The following is a 14849-nucleotide window of genomic DNA, read 5'->3' on the forward strand; positions in this document are numbered from 1 at the left end:
ATGTGTCAAGTAAGAAATTGCTGCAGTGGAGGTCAAGGAGGATGTTTCCTGCTTTCTCCTCTAGGGTTTTGATGGTTTCCTGTCTCATGCTCAGGTCCTTTATCCATTTTGAGTTTATTTTTGTGTATGGTGTGAGAAAATTATTTAGCTTCATTCTTGTGCATGTTGCTGTCCAGTTCTCCCAGCACCATCTGTTAAAGAGGCTGTCTTTTTTCCATTGGATACTCTTTCCTGCTTTGTCAAAGATTAGTTGGCTGTAACACTTTTGGTCCAAATCTGAGTTCTCTATTCTATTCCATTGATCTATGTGTCTGTTTTTGTGCCAATACAATACTGTCTTGATGATGACAGCTTTGTGGTAGAGGCTAAAGTCTGGGATGGTGATGCCTCCTGTTTTGGTTTTCTTCTTCAATATTACTTTGGCTATTCGGGGTCTTTTGTGGTTCCATACAAATTTTAGGATAGTTTATGGTAGTTCTGAGAAGAATGCTGGTGCAATTTTGATTGGGATTGCACTGAATGTGTAGATTGCTTTGGGTAGTAATGACATTTTAACCGTATTTATTCTTCCAATCCATGAGCATGGAATGTTTTTCCATTTCTTTGTGTCTTCTTCAACTTCCTTCAGAAGTTTTCTATAATTTTCATCATACAGATCTCTTATATCTTTGGTTAGGTTTATTCCTAGGTATTTTATGGTTTTTTGTGCAATTGTGAATGGGAACAGCTTCTTGATTTTTCTTTCTGTTGCTTCATTGTTGGTGTATAAAATGCAACTGATTTCTGTACGTTGATTTTGTATCCTGCAACTTTGCTAAATTCATGTATAGGCTTCTGGTGGAGTCTGTCAGGTATTCTATGTAAGAGTATCATGTCTGTGAAAAGTGAGACTTTGACTTCTTCTTTGCCGATTCTGATGCCTTTTATTTCCTTTTGTTGTCTGATGGTTGATGCTAGGACTTCCAGCACTATGTTAAACAACAGTGGTGAGAGTGGACATCCCTGTCGTGTTCCTGATCTCAGGGGGAAAGCTCNACAGCACTGTGATCTGAAAGTGTGCATGGTAGGATCTCAATTCTTTTATATTTATTGGGGGCTGCTTTATGTCCCAGTATGTGATCTATCTTGGAGAATGTGCCATGTGCACTTGAGAAGAAAGTGAATTCCATGGTCTCAGGATGTAGACTTCTAAATATATCCATCAGATCCATCTGGTCCAATGTGTCATTCAACTCCATTGTTTCTTTAGTGATTTTCTGTCTGGTTGATCTATCCATCGCTGTAACTGGAGTATTAAAGTCCCCTGCTATTAACACATTCTTATCTGTAAGATTGTTTCTGTTTGTGATTAATAGTTTTAAATATTTAGGTGCTCCCATATTCAATGTGTAGACATTTATAATTTTAAGTTCTTCCTGATGGATAGACCCTGTAATTATTATATAATGTCCTTCTTAAACCCATGTTATTGTCTTTAATTTAAAGTCCAGTTTTCCTAAGTATAGCTACTCCAGCTTTCTTTTTACTTCCAGTATCATGATATATATTTCTCCATCTCCTTACTTTTAATCTGAAGGTATCTTCCAGTCTAAAATGCATTTCTTGTAGACNCTGGAGTATTAAAGTCCCCTGCTATTAACACATTCTTATCTGTAAGATTGTTTCTGTTTGTGATTAATAGTTTTAAATATTTAGGTGCAAATAGACAGATTTTGTTTTTTTATCCATTCCGCTACCCTATATCTTTTGATTGGAGCATTCAGCCCATTTACATTCAGTGTTATTATTGAAATATATGGGGTTAGAGTCGTTGTGTCATTTGTGGGATTCATGCTTGTGGTGGTGTCTCTAGCATCTTGCGTTCCTTGCAACACTTCCCTCAGAGCGTCCCCCGCAGGATTGCTTGTAGAGCTAGTTTAGTGGTGACAAATTCCTTCAATTTTTGTTTATTTCAAAAGACTTTTATTTCTCCTTCTATTCTGAATGACAGGCTTGCTGGATAGAGGAGTCTTGGCTGCATATTTTTTTTGTTCATCACATTGAAGATCTTCTGCCATTCCTTTCTGGCCTGCCAAGTTTCAGGTCTGTCACCACTCTGATAGGTTTCCCTTTGTATGTTAGGGCCCTTTTCTCCCTAGCTGTTTTCAAAATTCTCTTTGTCCTTATATTTTTCCAGTTTCACTATGATATGTCATGCAGAAGATCGATTCAAGTTATGTCTGAGGGGAGTTCTCTGTGCCTCTTGAATTTCAACGTCTACTTCCCTCCCCAGGTTGGGGAAGTTCACTGCTATAATTCGTTTCAGGAATTCTTCAGCACCTTTCCCTCTCTCTTCCTCTTCTGAGATTCCTATGATATGATATTGTTCCATTTGATTGTATTGCTGAGCTCTTGAACTCTTCTTTCATGTTCCTGGATCAGTTTATCTCTCTTTTTTTCAGCTTCTTCTTTTTCTATAATAGTGTCTTTTAAATCACTTATTCTCCTTTCTACCTCTTCAATCCATGCATTGGACACCTCCAGTTTATTATGTATCTCATTTATCGCATTTTTAAATTCATCATAACTATTTTTAATCTCCATCGTATTTGTAGCCATAGTTTCTCTGATGTCCTCCATGCTTTTTTCAAGCTCAGCGATTAATTTTGTGATTATTTTTCTAAATTCTTGTTCAGTTATGTTGCTTATATCTGTTTTGAGCAGTTCTTTAGCTGTCATTTCTTCCTGGAATTTCTTTGGAGGAGAGTTCTTCCATTTCGTCATTTTGGTTAGCTTTCTATTTCTTGTTAATTTTAAAAGCTTGTTGTACACTCTGCCCCTGCAAGTTCTGCTGTATTAGAGAGGGCTCTGAATGTTCAGGGCCTGTCTGTTCAGGCAGTGTTCCTTGAATGGTGTCTCTTGGTTTCTCCTGTTGAGCGTCTGGTTGTTTTGTTTCCCTACTCATAGAGGTATTTGGGACTCTCCACCATGTGTAGTTTGGCTTGTTTCTTGAGGCAGCCCTGATCAAGGCGCAGCCTGATGACCCCAAGTCTCAGATGGTCTGCCACGTTTTCAGCGCTACAGACCCCAACCAGGCAAGACGGCGACTCTAGGCACAGGGGCGGTTCTGGCACGCTTGGTGGGGAGGAACAGGGCTGGAGGTCCTGAGACCCCCTGTGAAGGACCTGTGTCTGTGCTGCTAGAGCGCACACTCCATGTGGCACACTTCTGCGTCCGCTCCTCCCGCCCCAAGGACCCCCAAGGTTTTATAAGTATAACAAAGAGGGAAGAAAAAAATCCATCAACAGATTGAGGCTGTCTCAGAATGAAAGAGCTAATGCACAGGAGAGAGCCCTAGCTTACAGGATTTATGAATAAGGGCTTGGTTTCAGGAGCAATGGAGATAATACATGTGTCTGATGGACTTTTCCTTCCACCTTGAACCACCCAAATGAGGCAAACAACTTAAGCTGGAAAATTACTTGGGTTAGTCATCCCTGGCTTTAGGCAGATGGGATTTATTAAACAGAAAACATATGTATCTGTTAAATTTCAGGGGGGAAAAATCCCACCCGTTCCATGATCATCTAGAATTTTTCCATCTAAAACATTTTCTTTTCAATGAATGATATCCATTTCTTTTGTCTTCCACATTGTACAGATTTTATGATAAACCTAGCCTATGAAAACATCATGGACAGAAGACTCCACCCCTTTTATAGCTGAGAAGACTGACCCTGGCAGACAACAGGTATTAGCTCTAAGTCCCACAATTGCTAGGTAGGGGTGTGTCGGAGGCTGCGCCGGCTCCGACAGGTCCACGGGTCCCTGAAGGATGGACGGTGTCGGCGAAAGAGAGTGAGAGAGCCCCGAGATTCTTTCTGATCACCAGGCAGGCATCTCTGTCCTGTCGGTTTTGGTGTCTTTATTTAAAGGTTCAGCAACAACATGAAGTCAGAGAAAGGAATTTCTACAATGGGAGGCCTTTTGCGATAACAAGTTTTTGATATTTTGCAGAATTATCTCAGTCATAGTGAATTTACAACCAAGGAATTAACAGGATGCTCTTAGTGATCAACAGGATAATATATAGGTTAGGTTGTATATAGATAAGCTAGGAGTCATTCTGTCTGGCTCTCAAGAGGATGAATGTTTCTGAATTGGTTTGTGTGTGGAAGTCCTCATGGGGGCCCTAAATGTGTCCGTCTTGGCACCTGGGTTTATGTTTTAGCTACTCTTATCTATCCTCATCCCAGTTGCCAGTGTAAGGGAGGGTGTTTGTGGAATGTAGGCCTTGAGGAAGGGACTGCCATACATCACCAATTAGTAAGTTATGTTCTGTACTTATCTGTACTTTAACTATAAATTAGGCTCTTCTGATATGGGACCAGGCTCAATAGTAACTCTTGTGTTCTTAACCCTCTTTATTATCTAAGTCTTGGATCTGCAAGGCCCATAGGAAGAACCTTTTGACAATGATCCACAGAGCTCTTATCTAAAATCTCTTTTGTAAAGGCAGGAATATGCTTTTCCTATGAGGTAACTGTGTTCAGAATATGGGTTTGATATGGAATATTGTGAGGCCTGGTCAATACCAGCAGGCTCATTTCCAACATGAGCCAGTAGTAGCAGAAGGAGATATTAGTCTTCATTTCTCATGGCAGAAGCTGTGCAAACATTGCCATTTCCTTGCTGTGACTGCCATCCAGAGAGGCCGGTGTGGCTCCCGGCAGGGGTGGAAGGATCTGAACCCCTCTTTGGCTTCCCCATCCCCCTCCTGCACTTTCTCCCTCACTCTTTCCTATCCTGATCTCTCTTATGATTAGAGGGTATTTCAAAGATCACTTTGAAAACAGGGAACGGATATTCTGTTTTCAGAATTTTTAAATCTTCCTAACATCCAGTGGCCCCCAAACTAGCTCCTAACAACACACAACCTATGAAACTATGAAGAGGGTTGGTTCACCATCAGAAAAAGTCGTCAGCATTGCATACTTTTTCAATCCAACCACAAAATCCCACAAGTTATCACCACTGTGGTTAACATTTACTTGCTCCCACCTTGGTGGTTATGCTCTTGGAGAACATCAGGAAGTCAAATAACAGGACTAAAAAGGCCCATGTGACAAAGACTAGGGACAATCTCTTCCAATAAGCTTAGGCCTATTAATGTTCTACAGCAAAGGAGACCACACAGCATCGGACCAGGGACACTCCATCAAACAAAGGAAAGGTTATTTTTATAGGTTTTTGAAGAATGGTAGAGCTAAAGTAAAATTACACGAAATGGTGTTTCAAAGGACTCAAAGCAAAACAGGGGTTGTGCAAAAGAATTCACATGAGGACTAGGCTGTCACACGGACTTAAGTACTCTTTTTTTGAAAACCACATAGTTAAGATAAATGAAGAATGTTGTTTCTGAAAATCTCTGATCTAGAATTCTGCCTCTGGGTTGGATACTGATGCTGCTTCTCTATATTAAGGTGACTAAGATCCTGTCCAGGAAATAGTGGGATCTTCCTTGCTTACTGATGTGGCTTCAAATAGCAAAGTTTTTGACAGTCTATGATATCAGGACACAGAATTTCTTGGTATTCTGTCCTTGTTAGTTAACAAATGCAGTGAGTTTACAGACATGTTTCTATTCCTAACACTTGAATCACTGTTTATATGCTAATCCAAATAACAATACACTAAATCATAAATCAATCAAGTCCCCATTATATTTCACTAGATAGAAGTTTTGATAACTATGACTACCTGTTCACTGGTTTGAAGTAACAGAGTTGGAAAAGACTATGTCCCTCAAGAGTGTTTATACTCAACAGAAGACCATAGCACTGTAAACGCTTTGCCACTCTTTTACCTGCATAACTTTAGAGATATCATGTTACAAATATGGCCTTCCAAAACCTTTGAAGGACCATGATGGGTCACAAACTCAAAGGCCTTCAAGGACCAGGACCTTCAAGGACACTCCTTGCAGACCAAGGAGTGTATTAAAAAATGACAGATCAGGGCACCTGGGTGGCTCAGTCAATTGGGCATCCAACTTCAGCATTCCTGGGTTTGAGCCCCATGTCAGACTCTGGGCTGACAGCTCAGAGCTTAGAGCTTACTTTAGATTCTGTGTCTCCCTCTCTCTCTGCCCCTTCCCTACTTGTGTTCTGTCTCTCTCTCAAAAAATGAATAAACACTTAAAAAATTTTTAATGATCACATCAAACAAACCATGCTTTGGGGAAAATTTAGTCCGAGAGTCATCAGCAACCCTTGGACAATGTCATCCTTAACCTATCTTCCAACTAAAATTTATTTTTCTTAGCTGTACCTAAAAAAGACAAGGCTATCTTATCAGTCACTAGCACATTTAATTCCTCTGGTTTTTTTTGAAGCCAATTTCACACTTCATAAGCAATCAAACCCTCGGCCAACAGACCAAAGCATCTACTACAGAAAGATAATGGGTTCCTTTATAAATATTTACAATGTGTTTTGAAGTGCTTATGGTCATACCTGGAAAGAGTGACCCCAATTTTAATTTTATTTCTAAGACTTTACTCAGGGGGGGCATTCAAAATGCATAATATGAATAAAATCCTCACTTAGTTTGATTTTTTTGTCCCATGAAAAGTCTTTGCCTTTGATTGCTTCATCTGCCTTTGTCTTACTATCATAAAATTTGTAATTAGTAAGTGATAAGAATCTACTTGGAACTTATTTTTCTTTCCTTTCCCTCCCACTCATAAATAGTACTGTTTACATAGTAAGAGTTTTAGAAGTGACTCATTTATAGGCCAACTGAATTACTAAACAATATCACTTCAATGGCTCTGGTGATTATTCCCTTACAAATGAGGTGAAGCACTGTGTTGTTTTCCAGAAGCACTGGACCATTCTTCCCATAGCACAATCAGTACACATCTCCTTTCATGAGTCATTTGGCTTTTGAGAAATCCTTGCTTCACCCTCAAGGTCAATCAGAAACCAGGCCTGTGACCTCAGGAACACTACAGTCTTGCACTGAGTCATGGGTGGTGAACAAGACGATCAAGAGGAAAGTATGATGGTGTCAACACTGGATTCTTCACACTTTCAGTATATCACATGGCATGGTCTGGAAGGCTGGTTATTCCATGGGTAATTTTTTGGATGATATAATTCATCAAGTATTCATTTCAAGGAAGAAAGGAGACAGGCAGAAAGGAAAGCATCCTTCCATGATGGAACTGCTGCCTCAGCAACAGAATCCCCAATCTAGGGGTCAATGGGTAGCCACAACTCCAGGAAATGACCTGTGTCATGGGGGTCATCAGCACCCGGCCAGGGTATATAAAGGGCCCAGAGCAGGAGGGAGGCATTCACACTTGACAACACCCGAGTCCTCTCACCCCTCCAACCCAAACCAGCCTCAGACACCACCATGTGCGGCCCCTGCTGTGGCTCCACCTGCTCCTCCTCGGGCTGCGGGGGAGGCTGCTGCCAGCCCTGCTGCTGCCGCGACCCCTGCTGCTGCCGCCCCGTCAGCTGCCAGACCACCGTGTGCCGCCCCGTGACCTGCACCTGCCGCTGCACGCGCCCCATCTGCGAGCCCTGCCGCCGCCCCGTCTGCTGCGACCCCTGCTCCCTGCAGGAGGGCTGCTGCCGCCCCATCAGCTGCTGCCCCACGTCCTGCACGGCCGTGGTCTGCCGCCCCTGCTGCTGGGCCTCCACCTGCTGCCAGCCCATCTCTGTGCAGGCGCCCTGCTGCCGCCCCCCCTGCTGCCAGCCTGCCCCCTGCCGCACCACCTGCAGGACCTCCTCCTGCTGCTGAACAGCCCGTTGAAAAGCATTCCCAGGTGTTTAGAAACATGTGAACACTCTTTCCCACGCCAAGGGATCAGATGAGAGATCCGTCCTTTGCAAACTACCTGCTCTTCAACAACTAATTCAACAGTAGCTGTCTATCCATTTTCCCACATAATTACCCAGTTAATCCTGGCCCTCTTTGACAAACTTTAGAAACATGCCAGCTCTCCTCATTTGATTTCCTGGCTTGAAAAAAAATGAGTGAACAAAGATCAAAGTTCTTCTTGAATGGAGCTCTATCCCACTGACTCATCACATCTCTACTATTTCAAGATGGGGTAATTTTCCAGGGTATCATCATGCTTATGCTGGGGTTTCACATGGTAAAATAATAAAAAATTTTATTTCTGGGAAGCAAATGTGTTTCTCTTTATTGTTTATTAATCTTCAAAAGCTTCTTTTAGCTTAAGGTATGGTATGCAGAATCAGAAGAACCAAAAGGATTTTTTCAAGGGCCTTTCTTTTTTTTTTTTAACCTTTAGGAACAATTCAAGTGCAAGGTCTATAATTTTAATAGTAGTTCAAGTAATACAGAATATCTCATGGAAGGCACCTTCATATCTCAAGCCACAGGTTTTGTGGTGATGCTGAGGAAATGGAGAGACTACAGTGGTTTCTCTGATTGTGAACTTGACCCATGAATCATCCCCATACATGTGATAAGGAGGAGGAAGCCTAAGTCAGAGCTATGTTTATACACTGATTTAGGAGACTGTGCCATGATTAATACTAATTGGTACCTGGGAATCCTGAACCACTGAAGGCCTAGGTTCAAAGAATCACTATCCCATCTTTCCCAAGGCTCCCCTCCAGCACCACTATGGACAATTCTTTTTTTAAATGTTTATTTATTTATGCTGAGAGAGAGCCTAATGTGGGGCTTTATCTCACAAACCATGAGTTCTTGATTTTTGGCTAAAATCAAGATTTTTGAGCCAAAATCAAGAGTCGGATGCTTAACTGACTGAGCCAACCAAGTGCTCCTGGTCAATTCTGATTCTAATAGAGTCACTGCTGCTGGGAAGAGAAGGAGCTATGTAGCTTAGCTAGAATCATTCTAATTTAGAATTAAATTAAAACAATGCCAATGTAGTTGAAAGATGAATATTAATCCACTTGTATATGTTTTTGCTGTTGTTAAACACTTAGGCTGCTTAGTAAACCAACTACTAGTGTTTTTCTGAGAAATTACATTGAGTTCCCAGCATATGATCTAAAACAATTTTTTGGAATGTGCTACTTGCCTGCTTGGGCATATCTACCTGCCCAGAGAGAGGAGGCAAGCCAAATAAGCTTTGTGAAGGCCTGGAACTTGACTTTGTCCACTACTGGATTCCCACTGACCTGTGTCATATTTAGCACATAGGATATAATGAGAATTTGCTGAATGACTGAATAAGTTCTATGGAGTTAGAGGAGAGAAAAACATCTTCATCCGTCACTGATTATCTCCTCATGCTGGACATGTGCATTCTTACAATAAAATAAATAAGCTTTCTCATGAAGGAAAGTACTTTTCTTGAAATATGGTAAAAATTTCTCAACAAGAAGCCCACTGTGTTCAAAACATTTGCAATATACAATGGGGTTTTCTCTTTAGTAAGGGATTATGGTTTACTGGTAGACAGATTGACAAATCTAGTTTCTTTCTATGTGTTCTTGAACATCATTTTTAAAAGTCTCTAACTACATTGTTTTCCTCCTCTTTCCTTCTAGAGAATTCCTTATCTTATTATATTCTCAAATGTGGAATGCTTTATGTACTCCCAAGCTCCTCATTATTATGAGATTGTGTTTGTTTCCACAGTAACTCCATGCCATGGTTAGCCACAGTGGCTGGTGAAGATCTGGGTAAGCCAGCAAGGGACTATGCAAGTAGAATAATCAAGAAGGAAGCTTCAACCACAGATCTAGAACAGACTTAGTTGTAAAGCAAAAGGTTAGAACCAAGGAAATCCAAAGGCAGAGTCTATAAAATGGCTGTGTGACATGATTTTCCTACAGTCCTAAACAACTGAGACTCACAACTGGCTCTGTAAGCAGGAGTATGCTCAAGTGTAGTGCATGGGGAAACACTGGAGCAAGACCCTGGGATTGGGATGTAGACAAAGCGGGCCTACAGGTCACCTTTGGCTGGGATCACTACCCGGGGGCTCGGTTATGCCGGCAGACTGCAACCTTCATCTAGATGGTAGTGTAGGGACCAAGGACAGGCTGTCCCCAAATGAGCCACTGTGGTGTGAACATTATTTTGAATTAAATCCAATCAAAACCCAGCAGATTCAGTAAACATTCTTTACCTCTCCCTGGACTACCTGTCTCTACCAGGAAGAAAGCTATTAATAGAGATTCCACTTTATCTATGAAACCTATCTGCATAATAGATTAAGTTTGCTTTCTAAACATCTCCCATCTTCCTGCTAATGGTCTTTCTCCCCTTTGTATCCTCAGACTCTCACTCCTCTCCTTAGCTCATGTAAGTATCATGCTGCCTCACTATCTTTGAAATTTCCAGAGCTATATGGATTTCCTCATAAGTATTCTATTAAATTTTATTTTCTCCTGTTAATCTGTCTCATGTCATTTTTTTCTTAGTCCAGGAAGAAGGACCTTAAAGGGTAGAGGAAATTCTTCTCAACAGTGGCTTTGTTCATAGCGCTCCATAACCAATCAATTATGTCCAACTTTGATGCTATCTCCTTACGGTATGTTTTGGAATTTTCAGAAGGCTCTGTGGGCGATAATTCTTTGAATTCCTGAGGATATTCGGAAGACATAAAGTCCTTTCATATAACTCTAAAAATCAGCCATTTCACAAATATCACCTGTTTTAAAAATAAATTCACTGTTAAAATTCCTAAATAAAACAGACATTCCTTAATGAAAGGGAATATGGTAACCACAATTCCACTCTTCAGCTCCTTGGGCTTACAATAATGTTCCTACAGGTGTTTTTGCAGTAAGTATTGGCTCCAATACCATAGGTGTATGACCTTAGGCAGGTCACTTCTCTGGTTTCTTATGTGTAAATTTAGGAATTCAACAATACCTATGTCGAAGGATTATTATGAAGAACAAGTTAGTACATTTATTTCTTTTAGCAAAGTTCTTAGAATATAGTTACTACAACTCAATGATACTGGCCATCGTGAAGATTAAAAATGAAATTCTACATAGTTTGGAAAGCTACAACTATGAAAGTACAACTATGTCTATCTAAGACAAAGGAAAAAAAAAAAGCCAAACTCACAGTAACAGAGAGCAGAACAATGGTTACCAGAGGCTGGGTTTATAGTCTACATTCTGTACATAAGGAACCAGGTAAGTGACTTGCCTAAAGTCATATGCCAAGTAGTGCTGGAGCCAATACTAATGGGGTGGGGGGCGGGGGGAGATAATTACAGAAAAAAAAAAAGAAATTACAATGGTGGTTGCCAGGGGCTGAGAAGAGGAGTTCATGGGGAGTTGTTTAACGGGGACAGAATTTCAGTTTTGCAAAATGAAAAGACTTCTAGAGATGGATGGTGCTGATGGTTCACAACAATATGAATGTGCTTAATACCACTGAACTGTACACTTAAAAATGGTAAGATAGTAAATTTTACATTATATGTATTTTACCAAAATTCTTAAAATTGGGGGAAAAAACCCACTGATGATAAAATGATAAGATGCATTCCTGAAGCTACAAAAAGTACACAACAAAACTCTTCTTTTATTCACAGACCATATGCCTTTTCATACAGTCTCATATCACTTTTCTGAACTTGTTTTGTCCAGGAAGTTTAATGGTGGAAATGGACACTCACAACTTGGGAAATCCACTTCCACTATTACTAAATAAGCCTAAGAGCATGACAGCTATTTTGTGCTGTCAAAACATCAATTGGTAAAAACATCACTGAATTATTAAGATAATTGGAAACTCTGAAGTTAGGGTCATTAAGTGCATATTTGAACCATAAATAGCAAAACATAATGAGTCTCCATCAAATAAGGAAAGCAAATGGTCTTCCATGAGTACCTGAGCACCTAAAAAAAAATGTCTAGGGAGCTTACTAACTTACCAGTGCCATTTCAGAAAGAGTAAACACAAATAAGGAAATGGCCTGTGTCGTGGGGGTCATCAGCACCCGGCCAGGGTATATAAAGGGCCCAGAGCAGGAGGGAGGCATTCACACTTGACAACACCCGAGTCCTCTCACCCCTCCAACCCAAACCAGCCTCAGACACCACCATGTGCGGCCCCTGCTGTGGCTCCACCTGCTCCTCCTCGGGCTGCGGGGGAGGCTGCTGCCAGCCCTGCTGCTGCCGCGACCCCTGCTGCTGCCGCCCCGTCAGCTGCCAGACCACCGTGTGCCGCCCCGTGACCTGCACCTGCCGCTGCACGCGCCCCATCTGCGAGCCCTGCCGCCGCCCCGTCTGCTGCGACCCCTGCTCCCTGCAGGAGGGCTGCTGCCGCCCCATCAGCTGCTGCCCCACGTCCTGCACGGCCGTGGTCTGCCGCCCCTGCTGCTGGGCCTCCACCTGCTGCCAGCCCATCTCTGTGCAGGCGCCCTGCTGCCGCCCCCCCTGCTGCCAGCCTGCCCCCTGCCGCACCACCTGCAGGACCTCCTCCTGCTGCTGAGTGCATCATCACTAAGGGTCCCCAGTAGATGGTGGGGTCGTCCTGCTCTGAACTTGAAGGCAGAACAACATGCCTTTCCCTGAGAAGCCCATTTGTCATCTCTTCAGTCCGGCTCAGAGTAGGCACTCAAGCCCCCTTTTCAGACTGACTACCGATGAAGAGTACCTTGTCCTCTCAGGACCCCAATTGAACTCCTCAATTATGTCTTCTGTTTTCTAATAAACTTAATATCTCCAGCATAGAAATCGTGGTCTTTGTGATACTTCCTCTCAATAGGCTCTGTCTCTCTGTTTTGCCCAGAGATAATCAAAGCAAGATGCAGAATAATCCTCTCAAATCGTTCTCTGAAACAACCTAAGTCTGGGTAGTTTCCTCATTATCCTTGTTAAGTGGCATTTATAAGGTATAGTAGCCAAGTGAGAAAAGTGGGCACAGCTCTATCTTCCTCACACGTACAGAATCACATGTGCTCACAATTCCAGAGATGCCAAACATCTGAGAAATGTCCTTTAACAACTCCCAGTAAGGAGGCTGCATCGGAGCTGACACACACATCCCTGGTCTGAGGATTCATTCAGTGACCTGACACCTGTTGTAAGCACAACTTAGAAAACTCAGTATGTCAGACGTGGAAAGAACCTTAGGCAACATCTGGCCAAACCCATGTTTTTAAAGCTGAAGAGTGATCAGTAATGAACAATTAAATAAGTTTCTTACTAATATAATTATAATCACTGATGTTTAGAAAAGACCCAGGAGAATGCAAGTCCCCTGACATTAAGACTTTAAGTCAAACACTTCATCTTAATATGGTAGGAGACATGTTCTTCTGCCCAGAGGAACTCAGGTTTTCTCTGGCCAAGAATAACTATGGCTTCAGATAAACGCACTCCTTCCTATGTGTGAAAGATCTGGTAGTTATTTTGAATGTTATTTACAGTGTCAAGTCTTGTGGGTATTAAACCCACATTGGCTCTCAAGAGCTGATTATCTTTGTGCTCAGGAACTGGGCAGTAATGGCAATCTCCCAAGAAAATTATTCAATCACTGTCAATCTACACAGGTTTGTTGAACATCTACTATGAATAAGACACTGAGTGGAGACCATTTTGAAGGAATATGAAAGAATAAAAGAGAGCTCCTGCTTCAAAGAGGTTATAATCTATTTAGGGAGATAAGGTATAAATAAGAAAAAAAGGCAAACAGTACATAATATAAACATAAATATAGAAGAAATGCCACACGTAGTTAAAAATAGTTAAAGATTATAAACTCACTAGGAAACATGATGCAATTGTCTTGTCATATATTTAAGTTAAAATTAAGCAAGTTATAAAATATTAAACTATTTTGTGAGAAAAAAATATATTCTGCATGTCTATGTGTGCTTATGCCTCAAAAGTATTCAAAACATTATGTGGTGGCACCCGGGTGGCTCAGTTGGTTAAGTCCCTGACTCTTGATTTTGGCTCAGGTCATCATCTCATGGTTTGTGGGGTCAGAGCCCTGCATTGCGCTCTGAGCTGGTGGCATGGAGCCTGCTTGGGATCCTCTCCTTCCTTCTCTCTCTGCAGCCCTCCCCCAACTCACACACACACTCTCTTTCTCTCTCAAAATAAATAAATATTAAAAGAAAATTTTTTAAATAAAATAAACAAAATGCAACAAAATATAAGAGTAATTGGGGATAATACTCATTTTCTTATTTGTATTTTTCTTAATTATATCATTTTAAAATGAACATATATTTTCTTTTTAGTGGACTGTACTGTCTAAAACCTATATTTATTTTGGGGAAAATATTTAAATCTTTCTCTACATTATGCTCTGCTTTTATTTTATTTTATTTATTTTTTATTTTTTTTTTAAGTTTTTTTTTAATGTTTTATTTATTTCTAGGAGAGAGAGAGAGACAGCGTGAGCAGGGAAGGGTCAGAGAGAGAGGGAGTCACAGTGTGAAACAGGCTCCAGGCTCTGAGCTGGCAGTCAGCACCGAGCCCGACACGGGGCTCGAACCCACCAACCGCGAGATCATGACCTAAGCGAGAGTCGGACGCTTAACCGACTAAGCCACCCAGGCGCCCCTATGCTCGGCTTTTAAAAACCTACCTATGACAGTCTAAGTGGATTTAAAGCAGATAATTGCAGAGCATCTATTTGTACTCAAATGAAGTATTTTACTACATATAGAAGAGTGTACCACTATGCTATATATAGTGGACTTCTCTGATATCTTTAAACTCTGATCAAATTATTAAACATTGATTCATATTTTAATTTTTCGGGATCATCTCAATTGCATAAAATAAGGTATGCAACTTGATATGTTCCAAATTAAGAATTTTTAAAAATTGTTAGCTGTTCCAAATTATAATTCTAATTACTTTTCACCATTT

At 41.2% G+C, this 14849-nt stretch overlaps 2 protein-coding genes and 1 long non-coding RNA gene across 3 annotated transcripts in view; 2 read left to right on the plus strand and 1 right to left on the minus strand.

Annotated features, from left to right (window-relative positions):
* The window catches only part of LOC144244002 (uncharacterized), a 167394-nt gene that overhangs the window by 92623 nt on the left and 59922 nt on the right, over positions 1-14849 (minus strand). The gene's annotated exons all lie outside the window — the stretch shown is intronic.
* On the plus strand, positions 7402-7791 carry LOC144244106 (keratin-associated protein 2-3). Its single transcript, XM_077779339.1, has one exon. It carries the CDS (start codon positions 7402-7404, stop codon positions 7789-7791), a length of 390 nt encoding a protein of 129 aa, XP_077635465.1.
* On the plus strand, positions 12064-12453 carry LOC144244108 (keratin-associated protein 2-3). The gene has a single exon (XM_077779340.1). The coding sequence runs from the start codon at positions 12064-12066 to the stop codon at positions 12451-12453; it is 390 nt and encodes a 129-aa protein (XP_077635466.1).

This window comes from Crocuta crocuta, unplaced genomic scaffold (assembly GCF_008692635.1).
Source record: "Crocuta crocuta isolate KB4526 unplaced genomic scaffold, BGI_CrCroc_1.0 scaffold68, whole genome shotgun sequence".
NCBI classification, from domain to species: domain Eukaryota; kingdom Metazoa; phylum Chordata; class Mammalia; order Carnivora; family Hyaenidae; genus Crocuta; species Crocuta crocuta.